The sequence below is a fragment of the Halichoerus grypus genome, chromosome 10 (genome assembly GCF_964656455.1).
Source record: "Halichoerus grypus chromosome 10, mHalGry1.hap1.1, whole genome shotgun sequence".
Classification (NCBI taxonomy): Eukaryota; Metazoa; Chordata; class Mammalia; order Carnivora; family Phocidae; genus Halichoerus; species Halichoerus grypus.
Genome location: NC_135721.1, coordinates 36,462,217 through 36,479,280, shown reverse-complemented (window position 1 = coordinate 36,479,280; position 17,064 = coordinate 36,462,217). Strand labels below are relative to the sequence as shown.

Sequence of the window (17,064 nt, the reverse complement as noted above, 5' to 3'; positions counted from 1 at the left end):
AGAGGAAGACTGTTTATCCTGAAGCTGATCTGACATAGGATTGGTGTTCAAGAAGCAGCAAGTCATTATGAAGACAACAAGAAGATGGAATCTTCAACAATGAGGAGACGTCAGCAAGGCCACAGGAAAGCTGGGGAGAGGGCTGTTTAGCTCTAGAAGGTACGATACAACCTCTTATTCTATGCCAGGCCCTTTGCTCGTGAAAGTTAGAATCCAAAAAGGTATGTGAGGTGTGTTTACGAAATCCTCAAAAACTAGAGGACACAAGTAATGAAGCAAGGACATATTATTTGTTGTGTCTGAATTATGTGTTTTATGTTCATCTCTCAGCTGCTTCCATAAGCAAGCCCCATACATTTATACTCTCCTCTTTGGAGGCAAAAGTCATTTTGATTAAAGAGAATATATATAAAAAAGGAAAACCTATAATTTTAGTAATGTTTTCTAGAAAGAAAAGAGAAATACTGAAGGAAAAATAGAAACTTGGGTCAGTTCTCTTCAGCTGTGCTCAATTTTGGCTATGTATTACACATGGTCAAATACTTCCTCACACTCCATGTTACCCTTATTACCCACCACTGCATTTCTCTCAGATTAGTAACAAAAACTCTGGATGCCAATGCATTACCGAATGTCAAACTTGCGGTGACCTGGCTCCAGAAGTAGAGGGTGCTCAAGGTATTTCTGGATCACGTGCACCTGACCCTGGTTGTCAATGAAATCCAGAAGCTCTGTAGCCTCCGAGGAGATGAGGATGCCTTCACCTAACAGGGCAAAATTGTAACAGAAATGAGTTCAGTTCATCCCAAGAGGAAAAGGTATCTAGAAAGCCAGAAGAGAAATACTGACAGCAGGAGAAAACTGAGAGGAGGCTTCTACTGGACTGCTCACTCTTCTTCCTCCATCCCATCACTTGCCCAATCTCTCACATTCTCCCCTCTGCCCACAACAGCACCAGGGCCATCTAACTCTTTCTCCACCTAGGACTGTAAACACTACCTTGACAGGCTCCAAACATGAAATTTCATTTTTACAGACATTCAAAATATCCAAGCATCCTAAGTAAATGCCACTTTACTGTTGGTCACTTGGCTACCCTGATAAAGACTTTAATAAACCCAGTTCTCACACTATAGCTTATAGAAATATCCAGAAAGTTAGGGCATAACCACAATTGTATAAGTCAATTCCCTACAGCATTGTAATAGGAAAAATTTGATAAATGTACTGTCCATCAACTTTAAATAAATGATACAATATCCTTCTCAACAACTTTATTGAGATATATGTTACATATCGTAAGATTTCCCCTTTTAAGGTATTCAATTCAATGATTTTTCATATATCCAAGAGATTTGCAACCACCACTAACAATTTCAGAACATTTTCATTACCTCCCTGCATAAACCCATATCCATTAGCAGTACACTCCCCATTCCTTCCTTACCCTATTCTGACAACTACTAGTTTACTTTCTCTCTCTGGATTTGCTTAGTCTAGATGATTCATATAAACGGAATCATACAGTATGTGGCCTTTGTGTCTGGCTTCTTCATTTAGCATAATGTTCTCAAGGTTCATCCATGTTGTAGCATGTACCACTACTTCATTCTTCTTTTCCATGACTAGATAATATTCCATTGTGTGGATATACCATTTTTGTTCATCCATTCATCAACTGATGGACATTTGAGTTTTTTCCACTGTTGCTTGATCTGCATAGAAGTTTTTGTGTGGACATGTTTTTAATTCTTTCATGAATATACCTAGGAGTGGAATAGTTGGGTCATATGGTAACTCTATGTTTAACTTTTTGAGAAACTGCCAAACTAATTTCCAAAATGTCCAGGCCATTTTACATCCTCAACAGCAATATATGAGTGTTCCAATTTTGTCACATTCTTGCCAACACTTACTGTCTTCTTGATTATAGCCATTCTAGTGGGTGTGAAGTGGTTATCTCATTGTGGTTTTGATTTGCATTTCCTTAATGACTAACAATGTTGAGCATGTTTTCATGTGCTTATTGGCTATTTGTATATCTTCTTTGGAGAAATGTTTACTTAGGTTCTTTGTTCTTTTCTTAATTAGGTTGTCCTTTTGAGTTATCCGAGTTCTTTACACATTCTGGATATAGGTGTCTTATAAGATCTATGATTTGCAAATATATTCTCCCGTTTTGAACAGTTCCATTATCATGGATCCCTCAGTGTTGCTCTTTTAAAGCCACAACTACCTCCCTTCCCATAACACCCTCCTGACAACTACTAACCTATTCTCCATTTCCATAATTTTGTCATTTCAGGAATTTTATATAGATAGAATTATACAGTATGTGATCTCTGGGGATTGGTTTCTTTCACTCAGCATGACTCTCTGGAGATTCATCCAAGTTGTTGCATGTATCAATAGTTCATTCCTTTTATTGCTGAGGAGGATTCTAAGGTATTGATTCACCACAGCTGGCTTAATCACTCAGCTTTTGAAGGAATCTGAGCTGTTTCCAGTTTGGGGCTATTACAAATAAAGCTGCTATGAACAATCATGTGCAGGTTTTTGCATGGACATAAGTTTTCATTTTCCTGGGACAAATGCCCAAGTGTATGCAATTGCTAGGTTATATGGTAGTTACAGGTTTAATGTTACAAGAAATTACCACACTTTTTTCCAGAGTGGCTGTACCATTTTACATTCCCAACAACACTGTGTGATTGATCTAGTTTCTCCTGACCCTTGCAGCATTTGCTGTCATTACCATTTCTTATTTTAGCCATTTTAATAGGAGTGTTGTGGTTTTCATTTGCATTTCCCTAATGGTTAATGATACTGAAAATCTTTTCATTAGTTTATTTTTTACCTATAGAGCCTTTTTCTTTCTTTTTTTTTTTAAGATTTTATTTATTTGAGAGTGAGCAAGAGAGCACAAGCAGGGGCAGAAGGAGAGGGAGAAGACGACTCCCCACTGAGCAGGGACCCTGGGATCATGACTTGAGCTGAAGGCAGATGCTTAATTGACTGAGCCACCCAGGCATCCCAAAAAAGTCTGTCCTTCTATTGAATTGCTTTTGCACCTTTGTCAAAAATCAGGTGGTTGTATATGTGGGGTCTATTTCTGAGTTCTCCCTTCCACAGATTTATGTTTCTGTCCCCCAACTGATACTGTAGTGTAGTGATTATTATAGCTATGTAGTATGCTTTAATATCAGGTACAGTGATTACTCCCACTTGATTCTTCTTTTTCAAAATTGTTTAAGCTATTCTAGGGCTTGTGCCTTTTCCATACGAATTTTAGAAGAAGCTTTATGTCCGCACAAAAGCCTGGTTGACATCTTGACAGCAATTGCATTAAGCCTCAAGAACTCAAATTAGAGGTGAACTGACATCTTTACAATGTTGAGTCTTGCAATCCATGAACATGGTATGTCTGTGCATTTACTTAGATCCTTTTTGAACTTCAGTTGTTTTGTAATTTTCAGCATTAAGATCCTGTACATGTTTTGCTAAGTTTATACCTAAGCATCTCATTTTCTTTGGGGTGACTATTAAAAAGTATTGTTTTTTTAATTTTAGTTTCAATATATTCACTGTTAATATACAGAAATGCAACCGATTTTTGTATGATCTGATATTCTGCAACCTTGCTGAACTCAGTTTTTTAGTTCTAGGACCTCTGACCTATGCTTTGATTTATAGCTCATCTCTACTTGGGTCTCATGCTTTCAGTACAAATTAATTTAATTTTGTTAATTAATTTAATAATTCAACTTTCCTAAAAGCCAACCCCTTTTACAACTATCTCATTTTTGTCACTTGCTCCATCATGTGGTTAGCCCTTAAACAAGAAACTGCAAATCAACTTGGAAAAGCTCCTTCCTCTCTTTTTGTAGGAATAGGATTCTTTCTGTTTCATCTCCCTCAGGAACTACATTCAGATACCCTGGTTCCTCTTTATTTCCATTTGCCAATTTTTTTATACAGACCTCAGTCTCTCTTCCATTTCACTTCTTCTAAAATAGTTATCCTAAGGGGCGCCTGGGTGGCTCAGTCAGTTAAGTGTCTGCCTTCAGCTCAGGTCATGATCCCAGGGTCCTGGGATCGAGCCCCACATCAGGCTTCCTGCTTTTCCCTCTCCCTCAGCCTGCCACTCCCTCTGCTTGTACCTCTCTCTGTCAAATGAAGAAATAAAATCTTAAAAAAAAATAAATAAAATAGTTATCCTAAAACATCCCTTCCTACTAATGCCCTGGAACTGTACCACCTTTGATGTCTTGCTCTCCATAATCTACTCACATTCCCTCCTATTTTGCTCCAACTTTGTTTCCCTTAATGCTATTTCCTTATGTAAACTATTTCTTATTGAAAATATACCTCATGCTGATAGATGGGAAAAATAATGGAAGAAGGTAGAAAGATACATTTTGATAACTTTAAAGAACTATTATTATTGAAAATAAAAACATGGCATTCAAGTAAAATAGAAAAGTTACCTTTAGTCTTATTTCCTAATATAATTATTTTTATCTTTTAATATCACCTTCCTTTCCATAAGGGCAAAGACTGGCTCAGTCATAGTGAACTCACCTTATGTTGTCAATTTTTTTCACTTTATATTGTCAATATTTTCACTGTTTCTACATTAACATTACAATTATGTTAGCAGCTGAAGAAAATTACACATTTGTTTACTGATTGCTGGACAGTGGGGTTGTTTCTAAATAAAATGTTGCTGTTACAGGTCACATAGTAGTAAATGTCTTTGCTATAGATCACTCTTGTTTCTTTTAAAATATTTCCCTGGAGTTAAGTTTTCAGGAATGAGATTAGTGAGCCAAAGCCTATGCACTCTCTATGGCTCTTCCTTTGTATTATCCTATTGCTTTTTCAAACGGCAGTGTATCACAACTAAGAGGCAGCAGTTCATAACAAACTTTCAGCAACAGTATCACTGAAGGTCTCTCTCTCTTTTTTTTTTAAGATTTTTATTTACTTTTTTGAGAGAGAGAGAGAATGAGAGAGAGAGAGCACATGAGAGGGGGGAGGGTCAGAGGGAGAGGCAGACTCCCTGCCGAGCAGGGAGCCTGATGCGGGACTCGATCCAAGAACTCCAGGATCATGACCTGAACCGAAGGCAGTCGCTTAACCAACTGAGCCACCCAGGTGCCCCACTGAAGGTCTCTCTTATTTTGTAGGTATAAAATGGTACATAAAATCTACCTATATTTTGAAAGTTTTGCATACCAGTGTAGCATGTTTCCATGTGTTCGTTAACTATATTTCTAATACTATTTCTTTATATCCTCACTAACTAAACCTGGAGAAATTATGAAGAAACTCTGCAATTCTTTAAGGAGCTTCAAGGTGATAGTCTTTTTTGTTATTTGTTCTCATCTCAACTATTTATCTGGAAATAGATGCATCACTAGCCTTCTTTCTAACTAGATTGGGTCCATAAGGGCAAGAGACTATATCTATTTTATTTATCCCTGGATCTCCAAACACTCATTATTTCACTCATTCGTTCATTCATCACTCAGTACATATATTGAACTGTTGCTGGGTTCCACGTGCTGCCCCGGCACCAGGGAGAGACAGCACTGAACACAGATGTGACAGGGTCTGACTGTGCTTTAATAGGCTCTCTGCCTGCTGTACTGTGTATAGACTCTGGAGAATGGCCAAGGGCAGGAGGACAAGGAGCAACGCTCCAGGTGAGAGGTGAAAGTGGCTCAGGTCCAAGACTGGTGGTAGAGGCGGTGAACAGGGGGTCTTTATACTGGATATAGTGTGAAGGTTGAGCCAACTATTCCCATAATGGGTAGGCATTAAATACTTCTTTAACAAGAATAAGAGCCATTCATTCATCCTATTGGTTTCATTTTGTAGTTCCCAAACAAAACAAATGCATACCACTTATCTCAACTTCCAAAGCAAAATTTCTTCTTTGTTTGGCATTTTATTCTCTTTTTACCTCTCCCTGATGCTGACCATCAATCTATTGACTTGTCTTGGTGAGGGTTCAGACACCACCCAGGTGGGATCGCTGCCATGACTTGACATGCTCTTCACCAAGGACCTTGCCTCACTCCTGATTCTCACTCCAACTAAGGCTCCATTATACAAGATGTCCTTACAATGGCCATCCTGACTCGAGCCCAAATCCACAGAAGGAATATGGAATACTGCAGATGTCTATTTCCTCTTCCAATTCCCCCATTTATCATTAGAACCAAACTAGGGGACAGTACTTGAGAAGAGGTCATAAGAGGGGAGAGAGAAGTAGGTGAGGTACCTGGCTTGTGGCAAGAGTCCAACTCTCCCCCTTTCAGGAAATTCCAGGTGATGCCCTCCTGTCTCATGGTTGGTGGAAAAGAAGGTGAGGTCCACTGGACCAGGGATAGAAATGAGTACCAATGGCCAGATGGTCTTCCAAGGCAATAAAAGAAGAAGTAAGTTCAAAATAGAATGGTTTTAAAAGGAGCATATGATGGTAGCTATAGAGACAGACCGTGTTTATGTGTTCATTACACTGGGAACTGCCTATATTTTGAGCTTGAGTCAATATTATAAACCTCATTCCTTCTATGCATTCATTCAACACACATTTACTGAGTGCCTCTGGGGAGGGTAGAGATGAACAAGACAAAGTCTGTGTTTACATGGAGCTTATGGTATGAGAGAGGAGACAGGCAGATAAACAGATATGTAATAGAAGTGCTAGAAACAGGTTAGTGCAAGGAGGAAAAATAAAGCAGGAAAAAGGACAGAGAGCAATGGACATAAAGGCTATTTTAGAAAAGAAAAGGCTTCTCTGACAAGGCAACATCTGAGCTGAAAGAAATAGAAAATAATCCATAAGGACATCTGAGATACATAGACAACTTTAGGGTATTTGTAGGACTCTAGGTAGGCGTGGCTATAGAACAGTGAGCAAGGCCAAGAATAGAAGATGGTACCAGAGATAGAAGCAAATGTTAAATAGTGTAGGCTCCATCAGCAATCTGAAGTTTATTTGAATTGCATTGGGAGGCCAGCTGGTAATTCTTGAGCAGGGAGTAACAGGACCAGATCCATGTTTTTAGACATCGCTCTGTCTTAGAAGAAAACTGGCTGTGAGCAGGCACAGCAATTACACAGACTAGAAAGAATAGTAGTTTTGACTTTAAGTGATAGCAGTGGAAATGGCAAGAAAAAGTCTAATTCAGAATATATTTTGAAGCTAGAGCAGGCAAGACTTGCGGATGCATTAGGTATGGATCATAAAGAAAAGAGCAGTCAAGGATGAAGCCTAGGTTTTGGCTAGGCTGGGTGCAGAGTGTGGGATCACACACTATATGGGAAGACTGAAAGAGGGGTAGGCTGGGGTGGGTTAAATTGGGCAGGAAATGAAGAGTTCTATATCAGACATGTTACATTTGAAATGCCCACCACACTGGATCTGGAGCTTAAAGGGAAATACTTTGGCTGGAGATACACATTTAGAAGTCATCAGTACCTAGATAAATGTTTAAAACTATGTAACTAGACATGGTCTCTACCCTTGAGGATTCAGATTCACTCATCTGAAGATATCACTGAATTCTAATGCACAATTGAACAAAATACATGAGAACCTACAGGAAAGGAAGGAGGGGACAATAATGCCAACTCACCTTTGGCACCAGCTGATGACTTTGCAATCCAAACATTGCCCTCTCCGTCTTCTTTCTTTCTGTTATAAGAAGCCAGGAAGAATTCCCTTTCATCTGTCCTTGAATTATGGATTGGTGGGTGAATTCCATTCTGTGCTGGAGCAACTGGGGTCTTGAGATTAGTTGGATAAATCACATAGGACTCTGGAAACCATGTGCAGGATTCAGCCAGGTCTGGGCTTGTCTTGATTAGCCTGACAGATGACAGAAGGTCAGTTTCCCTTCTTAGTACACCCTGCCACTCACTCTATTCAGAAAAGCCAGTGCTTTCCCCCAGGGCTCGTCAAAGAGGCAGGACAACACCGGGGCTGGGAGCTGGTCTTTTCATTTCTTTTTTCTTTTTAAGATTTTATTTATTTAGGAGCTAGTCTTTTTATCCCACTCTTTGTTCTTGGCCTCCTTGAGCTGACCTGTAATGCACTACTGGGCAGTACCCAGCTATTACATGCAACCCTAAAAGCATGCTCCAAGTAGTTAAAAAGGAGCTCAATATCCAGGACTTTAGCGCCTTTTAAAATGCATCTCTAAGGAAAATTGAAGTAATTCTGAGACAATACTTTCTCAACATACATGTTGTGGTTGAGCAAGACACATGCTAAAAAAACAAAGTAGAAAACTTAGAAAACTATTTGGCTTACTAGAAAAAATACTATCCTGGCCTAACTCTCTGGAGAGCAAAGACTACTTCTTAGGAATCTGAATTATCTGAAGACTTATTTTAGTTCTTCATTTCTTGCTTTTAGCTCAGCCTGGCTTCAATGACATGTAAAGGAGGAAACTTTCTAATGGGGCACACGACTACAGTGGTCATAACTAAACATACCTCTGGCCCCCAAAATAACATAACACAACGGAAGATAAAGTCAGGCCATGGGCAAGGCACTTAATAAACACAAGGGCTTATGAAGGGCTTCCCATTGCATTTACTCTCCAGTCAGACCCCCAGTGGGGGTGGCACTAGCATCCCATTTCACAGATTAGCCACTGGGTCACAAGAAGTAAATTTCCCAAGATCATAAAGGTAGTTAAGAAACAGCCATTACGCAAGCCCCAAACTCCCAGTCCTCACTTGAAACTTACTCCTACTCCCCAGGAATCGGAGGCAGGAGGGAACTCATCCAAAGACATCTGCAGGCCTTCCTTAAGCTGCGCTCCCTCCTCTGTCTAGAACAGAACTATTAATGTTAAGCCTGTATTAAGATCCACTTGCAAAAACCGTCTATGAGCAAATTGCAGAAATAATGAAAAGAAAAAATTTTTAAGATTTTATTTATTTATTTGACAGAGAGAGAGAAAGAGAGAGAGCACAAGCAGGGGGAGTGGCAGGCAGAGGGAGAAGCAGGCTCCTTGCTGCAAGGAGCCTGATGCGGAACTTGATCCCAGGACCCCAGGATCATGACCTGAGCCGAAGGCAGATGCTTAACCAACTGAGCCACACAGGGGTCCCAGAAAGAAATTTTTAACTCAGATTTAAAATAATTTTTAAGCCAAAGGCAATAGAATATGACAATTACTTGAATTCAAAGGAACAAAACCCAATCTATTTCTTTTTTCTTTAAAGATTTTATTTATTTTTGAGAGAAAGAGAGAGCACAAGCAGGGAAAGCAGCAGAGGGAGAGGGAGAAGCAGGCTCCCCACTGAGCAGAGAGCCTGATGCGGGGTTCGATCCCAGGACCCTGGGATCATGACCTGAGCCGAAGGCAGACGCTTAATGACTGAGCCACCCAGGCGCCCCCAAAACCCAATGTATTTCTAACTCACTAAATAGTCAACTCTATCTACATTGGCCAATAAGGTGGCCACTAGCCACACATGGCTTCTGAGTATTTCAAATATGGCCAATGTGACACAGGATCTGAATTTTAAACCTTGTTTAGTTTTAATGTAAAAACTGAAGTATTGTAAAATATTTTTCCATTAATCACAATTGTACTCTTTTGGTAGGATGACATTAACTACTGCATGACCTAAGATATTTTTGTGGTACTGCAGCGTGCATGTCAGGAACATGTGTTTGCAGGAGGATACATAAACACATCACTGTTCTACTCGGGGACAATAGATTGATTCAGTTCAAGTGACTTTATCTTCCATGCACTGATGAGACATTATCTTGTGTTTATTACGCAGACAGCACAAGTTACAATGATAACTATGTAAATCATAATTGGTAACTAATGTGAAATGTAAAGTTAAAAAATAAGTATGGACAAATTTTTAAATTTAAAACAAAGGAATACTACTGATGCCGAATTTTTTTGTTGTTCTTGTCAAGTTAATATGATAGCTTTATTCCCTTTGAGTTTGTGTATTATCCACATCTTCATTGCTGGAATTCCTTTATCAGCTCTTAACCTGACAACCAACTTCATGAACACATCCTCCAGCACATTTCTGGCGTATAGCAGATATGCATTTAGCATGGCTTTGTTAGATAGTGTAAGCTATTTCTTCTTCTCTCAGTTTTTGGTTCTTCTTCTTATTTCTTAATCAAAGATTGATGGAGAACTGAGTGAGGATGCCAAAGCTAGAACTATGACCAGAACAGTAAAGAAAAAAAAAAAAAGAACTGGCAGAGGTATGTCAGAAATTTCATAATGAATGGCAATTGCAACTTGCTATAGCAGAGTAAAATGAAAGAGTTTGTCTGCTGTACAAAGGAGGCATTTTCAGCAAATGCATAGTGAATTTCATAAGCAGTTTCCTCTCAACCACCAAACAAAACAAAACAAAAACAAAAAAATGAGAGAGACAAACCAAGAAACAGACTCTTAACTACAGAGAACAAACTGATGGTTACCAGGGGGGAGGGAGGTGGGGGGATGGGTGAAACAGGTGATGGGGATTAAGAAGTACACTTGCTGTGATGAGCACCAGGGACTGTATGTAAGTGTTGAATCACTAACCTGTACACCTTGAAACTAATATTACACCCTATGTTAGCCAATTGGAATTTAAATAAAAACTTAAAAAAAAATCCATTCAGGACTCTGAGACTACAGCCTGAAGGCAGACGCTTAACGACTGAGCCACCCAGGCACCCCAAGATTTATTTATTTTTAGAGAGTGAGAGAGTGAGTGAGAGAGAGAGTGCGAGTGTGTGAACACACAGGGGGCAAGAAGGGAGAGAATCTCAAGCAGCTTCCCATTAAGCACAGAACCCAACAAGGAGCTCGAACTCACGACCCTTAGATCATGACCTGAGCTGAAACCAAGAGTCAGACACTCAACTGACTGAGTCACTCAGGCGCCCCAAAAGAAAACCATTTTAGGGGCACCTGGGTGGCTTATTCAGTTAAGTGTCTGCCTTCAGCTCAAGTCATGATCTCGGGGTCCTGGGATGGAGCCCCACAACGGGCTTCCTGCTCAGTGGGGAGTCTGCTTCTGCATCTCCCTCTGCCCCCCTCCCCCCTCATGTTCTCTCAAATAAATAAATAAAATCTTAAAAAAAAAAAAAAGAAAACCATTTTAGATAGAAATACAGTTCGAGGAAATATTCTGAGGAAAAGAGTAAAAAAGATATTTTACAAAAAGTGAACAGTCTTTGGCTAAGTCACAAACATTGCCCAAGGAGTATAAAACCTTTCTAGTAATATCAAAGACTGATTCAAAAGTAAAAAAATCTTAAATATTTTTCTTTAGTTTTAGTTGAGTTCTATGACACGAGATGTTGCCCAATTAATACTTTGGGTATGTTCTGTCTCAAAGAATTTTCAAATACATGAAAAAATATTACTGAATTGTAGCCTTAAAACTATTAACCTTATGGTATAGATATTTTTTTAATCTTTTACATCTGTCAAAGAAGAATTTCACCTATATGTGAAAATTTCTATCGTGACAGTACTTCAGCTAGGTTGGGTTGAAATCTGACTTACTGGGATTTTAACAGACTGATGCTTCTTTTATTGCTTCATTGTACTGTATGTTACATATTGGAAACACTTGCACTCAGTTTTCTGAAGCCGGCTCTATGAAAACTATCATGGATACAGTTGTTGAAAAGCTTTAGTATATACTTGCAAATGCTACAATGATTCCCCAGTATGGAACTGTTGAAAGAAACAGAAGACAATGAATTTAATGATTCTGTGTTCTCTGCTGGTGTTCACTGGTTGAGAGATAAAGTTCTACAATTCACTGTATTGTCAACTCCAAATCAGATTTCCTTGCAATAAAAGAAAATGCTTCCCAAATCAAGAAATAATTATTTCACCCAATAATCAAAGATAAAACATGGCAGTGAGATTGACATTTTCTCACCGATATCCACACTGCATATGATCAAGCTAAATTTAAAGGTCCAAGGAAGGGAAAAGAAGATCTTACTTATGACCTAGCCAGACAAGTGTGAAAATTTATGTTTCAACTTCATAATACAAGTCAACAATAATGATTTTACATATTTTTATAACATGACTCAACATGTAGATTTAAGTTGAAATAGCATTATGTAAATTGGCTGCAAAAACTAAAGACCAGTTTGAAGAACACTTTGTTGATATTGCTAAATTTAGAATTTCTTTTCAATTTATTCAATATGTCTTTTGAATTTGATATTAATAATACTGTGTTGACACAAGAGTTAGCAAATTTACTTAACTTGGACATAGTTTTGAAAAGTCAAGTCAACTCTTCTAAAAATATGAACCAATTTTGTCAATGTGCATGTGACTATGACAGGAAAAAGGATTTTTCATTCAGTTACTGAAAAAGTTTATGTGGGAACAACTCAAGTATTAAATCTACTTTTTCAACCATAAATTTTTATGAAATCTAAATACAGGGCAAGTGTTTCAGATGAAAATTTAGTGTCTGGATTAAGATGTTCCAAAAATGTAAAATGCACACCAGATTTTGAAGACTCAGAATGAAAATAAAATATATAAAATATCGCATTAATTGTTTTTTATATTAATATCATGTCAAACATTATTTTGGATTTTTCTGGTCAAATAAAATATATTATTAAAATAAATTGCACCTCTTTCTTTGTACTTATTTTAATGTGGCCACTAGGAAACTTAAAATTACACACGTGGCTAGCATTCTATTTCTGCTGGACAGCATCCTTTGCAATTGCTACATTTCCTCATAAGCCCATTTGAAAAGAAATCACAAAAGGAGACTTATTTATATATACAAGGGAGAAAAACTCACAGTAGGGAAAGAAAGCCTCCACCCTGGGTCAGAAGAAAAGCCATTCAGGGCTCTGAGACTACAGCCTCAGGGCCTTGATGAATTTCTGAAATTCCCTGAAGTATCAGGAGGAAGGGACCTGCTGTAAATGGTCCAGTGGAGAACCCTATCAAGGTTCTGGGAAGCCCTGTAAGGGATGCCCAGTCACACAGCCCATGGGTCCCATTTGTACAGATTAGAACTGTCTTAGCTCAACACTAACTGCTATGGCCATGGGCAACCCAGCTGTCCTCCAGGAGCTGCCATTTTGTCCCACATTAAAATGAGAAAATTACATTCTTAACTCTCTGGAGCCCTTTTGAGCCATACAAAATTATGAGACAAAATGACAAAGGGACAATCAATTCCTGGAACTACCACAATCCCTTGCAGGACACCTGAGAGAATGAAGGAAGCTTATGTGGATGATGACAAGCCCCAGCCTGCATAAGTCATGTCACCATTTACAAGGTGCAATCACAGACCATGTCACATGCCACAGAAGGCACAGAGCAAGTATGATCACCACCATCCACATTTACAGATGGGTCACTGGGATCCAGAGTGGCGTTGCCCAGGGTCACAGAGATCCAGATACCTACTCAGACTCGATCATGACTCCAGCTATGCACTGAGTCCACTTTGTAGCTGCTAACTACGCAAATATGTAGAATGTTAGATATATATATTTTACAGCATCCTCTGTTCATACTTATAAAAGCTAAATTCTACCTTTATGTTCAGATTAAAAAATCATAGTAGAAAAAAGACTGAATACACCTTTTTAAAAATTTTCTAAACGAATAATCTAAATAAACAATCATGTCCCACTTCTACTCTTAGTCCTGGTGAAACAATCTTTTGCATTCTAAGTATGTGAATATGTAATAAGAAGGAGCACCCGGATGGCTCAGTCGGTTAAGCATCTGCCTTCGGCTCAGGTCATGATCTCAGGATCCCGGGATGGAGTCCCGCATCAGGCTCCCTGCTGAGAAGGGAGCCTGCTTCTCCCTCTCCCTCTGCCCCTCCCCTTGCTTGTGCATGCACTCTCCCTCTCTCTGTCAAACAAATAAATAAAATCTTTAAAAAAAAATGTAATCACAGGACTTCACAAAGCCTTGCTCACCTTTAGGGGTAACTGGTGAATCATGAAAATCCATCAGAGAGAGAAGTGGATACATACGTCACTGGGGCCAGAGAGTGTAAACAAAAAGGGGAAAATAATGCCATGAACACCCAACCTAGTAAATAGATGGAGCCCAGAGAGAAATGCGAGTGGGGAAAAGAGCATTTACATTGAGTCATATCTTCCAGTATCTTCTTCCCCATGTGATTTGTTTGGCTACACACACATGTTCATTGGTCATCATGGAAAGAATACTGGAGACCTGTTACAGCCCCAATTTTAGGGGCACTACCCAGTTTTTCCCTACTCAAATGAAAACAGTCATAGCAGTGCCATAATAATAGTAAGAAGAGCTTTTACTTATGTAGTGTGAACTATGAGACAGACATTACTCAAAGCCAGTATACAAATTAACTCGATTAATTCTTACAACAACCCTGAGGTAGTTACTATTACTATTACTACCCCCATTTTATTTACAGAAAAGGAAACTAAGGCACAGAGTCAAATACTATTTATCGCTTTACATTGTCGCCCCATTTAATCCTTGCAGCCACCTTATGAGGTAGATTCTAAGGCTCAGAGGAATGAGGAAATTTGCCCCAGCTAAGAAGAGGAAGAGCTGGGATTAAAACACAAGCTTCTGATCCTAGATCTTAATCACTGTCTAATACTGCTTCCCTCCACCTTACGGTACCGTTCTTCCGACACCTCGCCGTAACTGCACTGCTCAGAGATGGGCGGTGTAGCGGCTACTGTTAGACCCTGCCCGGGTGTCCTTTCTGAGGGGACCCCTGGCTGCTGTGAGGTGGCTCCCAAGAGCTTATGCATGCCTTTTCTCCAGGGTCTAGGCCCTGCCCAGAAATGGGGGGTGGGCTACATTTTTCACTCCTCCCTACAGCCAGTGCCTGAGATTAGAGGACAGAAGCCAGGTCCTCTTGTCTCAACTCTGAGGTACGCTTAACTCCTGAGCACCATGGAGTCAGGCTGAGGATAGACTTCAGCTGAAACCGCACCTTTGCTTGGCTTCTTCTCCTGCTGTCTGCCCTCCCCCCGCCAAGTGAGCTTCTCCCAGGAGCCTCCACTTCTTCCCCCCATCAATCACCCACACAAGAAACCTGGCTTCCCCTTCTGCTTCTCAGGAGCCTCACCTAGGAGACAGACAGGCTTTATCAAGCACAAGCAGCAAAGTTTTAGACTGCAATCAAAGTAGCACAAAGGATGCTCCAGAACTAGTATCATTGGCTTTTTAGATAAAAGTATTTTTATCCTTTAAAAAAAAAAAATCCCCCATTTTTGCTTAAGTTGCTTCAGGATGAAAGCTAAAACCATTTATGTAATACACTGAAAGGATCTTAAACACTTACTTCACTAAAGAAGCTTTGCGACACAGTTTGTCAGCCCCTCTGTAGTAATTCACCAACTGCATCAGCCCAGGCTCGTGACCTACAAAGGAAAGAGAAGGCTCAGAAGGGAAAGAGGACAGGTGGGAAATGACAATGTCAGCACCAGCATGTAGGAGAGAACAGCTGTGTCATGGCCAGCTTTTCTTCCTCCCATTTCAGGACTGGTTGGCGGAAATGGAACATGCTGTGGCCCCGCACCTGTACTCCCCCCCGCAGCATGGCACTGGAAACCCTCCCCGCCCCACAGTGGATATTAAGGTATCAACCTCCCCGGTCTGCCAAAGACCACTGCTGCTTTTGTTTTCTCTTCTTAGGGTGGAACAGTATTTTCTATTTCACCTCTCTTTGATCCCCACCACACCCCATTCTTGGCTTAACACAGAGGGATTTAATAATTTCTGTACAATACAACTTTAACAGTCATGCTTTGACACCCCTAACCTTGCTTTTCTACAGCCATCAGGGAGGGCAGTAGAACTATGCTATTGCTGTTCTCAAGCATGTCTACCTCTGCGAGCTTCTAGGAGAGCCACAAGAGGTGAACGAAGGTGTGGAGAAGCCATGTCTATAAAATCAGAAGCCCTGAGGACTTTCTTCTGTGTATCCTCCACAGAGAAACTCATCTTCAGTAAATCTTACTGCATGTCCCCTCCTCTATAAAATAGAGCAGAAAGGATACAAACAAAACAAAAGCCTCCACTTTTGTTTAAAATCCTAACAAAATGCATTGAATTTCCAGCAACAGAAATAAAAGCAAAACCAAACAGGGCGCTGAGTGGCTCAGTCAGTTAGGCGTCTGCCTTCAGCTCAGGTCATGATCCCAAGGTCCTGGGATGGAGCCCCACATCCGGCTCCCTGCTCAGCGTAGGGGGGGCCTGCTTCTCCCTCTCCCTTTGCCCCTCCCCCCCAGGTCATGCTCTTTCTCTCTCTCACTCGCTCTTTTTCAAATAAATAAAATAAAATCTTTTTTAAAAAAAGTAAAACCAAACAAAGGGAGTTTGAGTAGAAGATGCCAGAGGTAAGAAGGATACATCTGAGAATAGCATATAATTAAATAAAAATATTTAGGCACTAACTAGCTCTCATTGTCTCCCTGGGGCAGATGAACCTGGCTCATACCTCAACTGCCTACCTTCTCATCTCCATGGCACCAGCATTCCCGAGACTTTACCTGGCTCTATAAGCCATCTCCTTGGGTTTCAAACTTTAAGCAAAAACTAAATATCCCTAACAGTGAAGACATATAACCATATGGCTGTGGGACGCTGTTTTCTTTTCCATAAAAAACAAATATTTACTTGTCATCCGTAGACTCTGTGGTACCTGTTTAGGATTTGAACCCTGTAAGTTTCTGCTCCTTCCCCCTAGTCCAAGCACCTTAGCAATGCCAACCACCCCTGCTTCAGCCCCTGCAGAGACTTTCCACAGAGGAAAATAAGTCAGTCGGGCAGGGAAATGCAAAAGCAAGAAGGAAATATATGTTCTCAACTATAGGTAGTTCTTCTTTCAGGGAAGGTATTCTCTTTGCTGAGGGCTTCTTGGAGAGACAGGTTAACCAAAGGCAATCTCCAGGCACATTCCCTCTAGTCCCAGATTTCTGGGGGTTGGAATCAGCCCCTCCATGGAGTCTCCATCATACATACATCCTAAATTTGTAGAACAATA

The 17,064-nt window shown here is 40.0% G+C and overlaps 1 protein-coding gene across 2 annotated transcripts in view; it reads right to left on the bottom strand.

The window, feature by feature from the left end:
* TTL (tubulin tyrosine ligase) overlaps positions 1 to 17,064 on the bottom strand; it is a 32,689-nt gene that overhangs the window by 14,077 nt on the left and 1,548 nt on the right. The window contains exons 2-5 of one of the 2 annotated variants that reach the window (XM_036103828.2): positions 15,908 to 16,053; positions 15,361 to 15,439; positions 7,650 to 7,882; positions 629 to 764 (exon numbers count right to left, since the gene is read on the bottom strand). In XM_036103828.2, the coding sequence (XP_035959721.1) occupies positions 629 to 764; positions 7,650 to 7,882; positions 15,361 to 15,439; positions 15,908 to 16,022 (563 nt within the window). In that variant the 5' untranslated portion in view covers positions 16,023 to 16,053. The remainder of the gene's footprint in view (positions 1 to 628; positions 765 to 7,649; positions 7,883 to 15,360; positions 15,440 to 15,907; positions 16,054 to 17,064) is intronic. The other variant, XM_036103827.2, reaches the window with a different exon arrangement.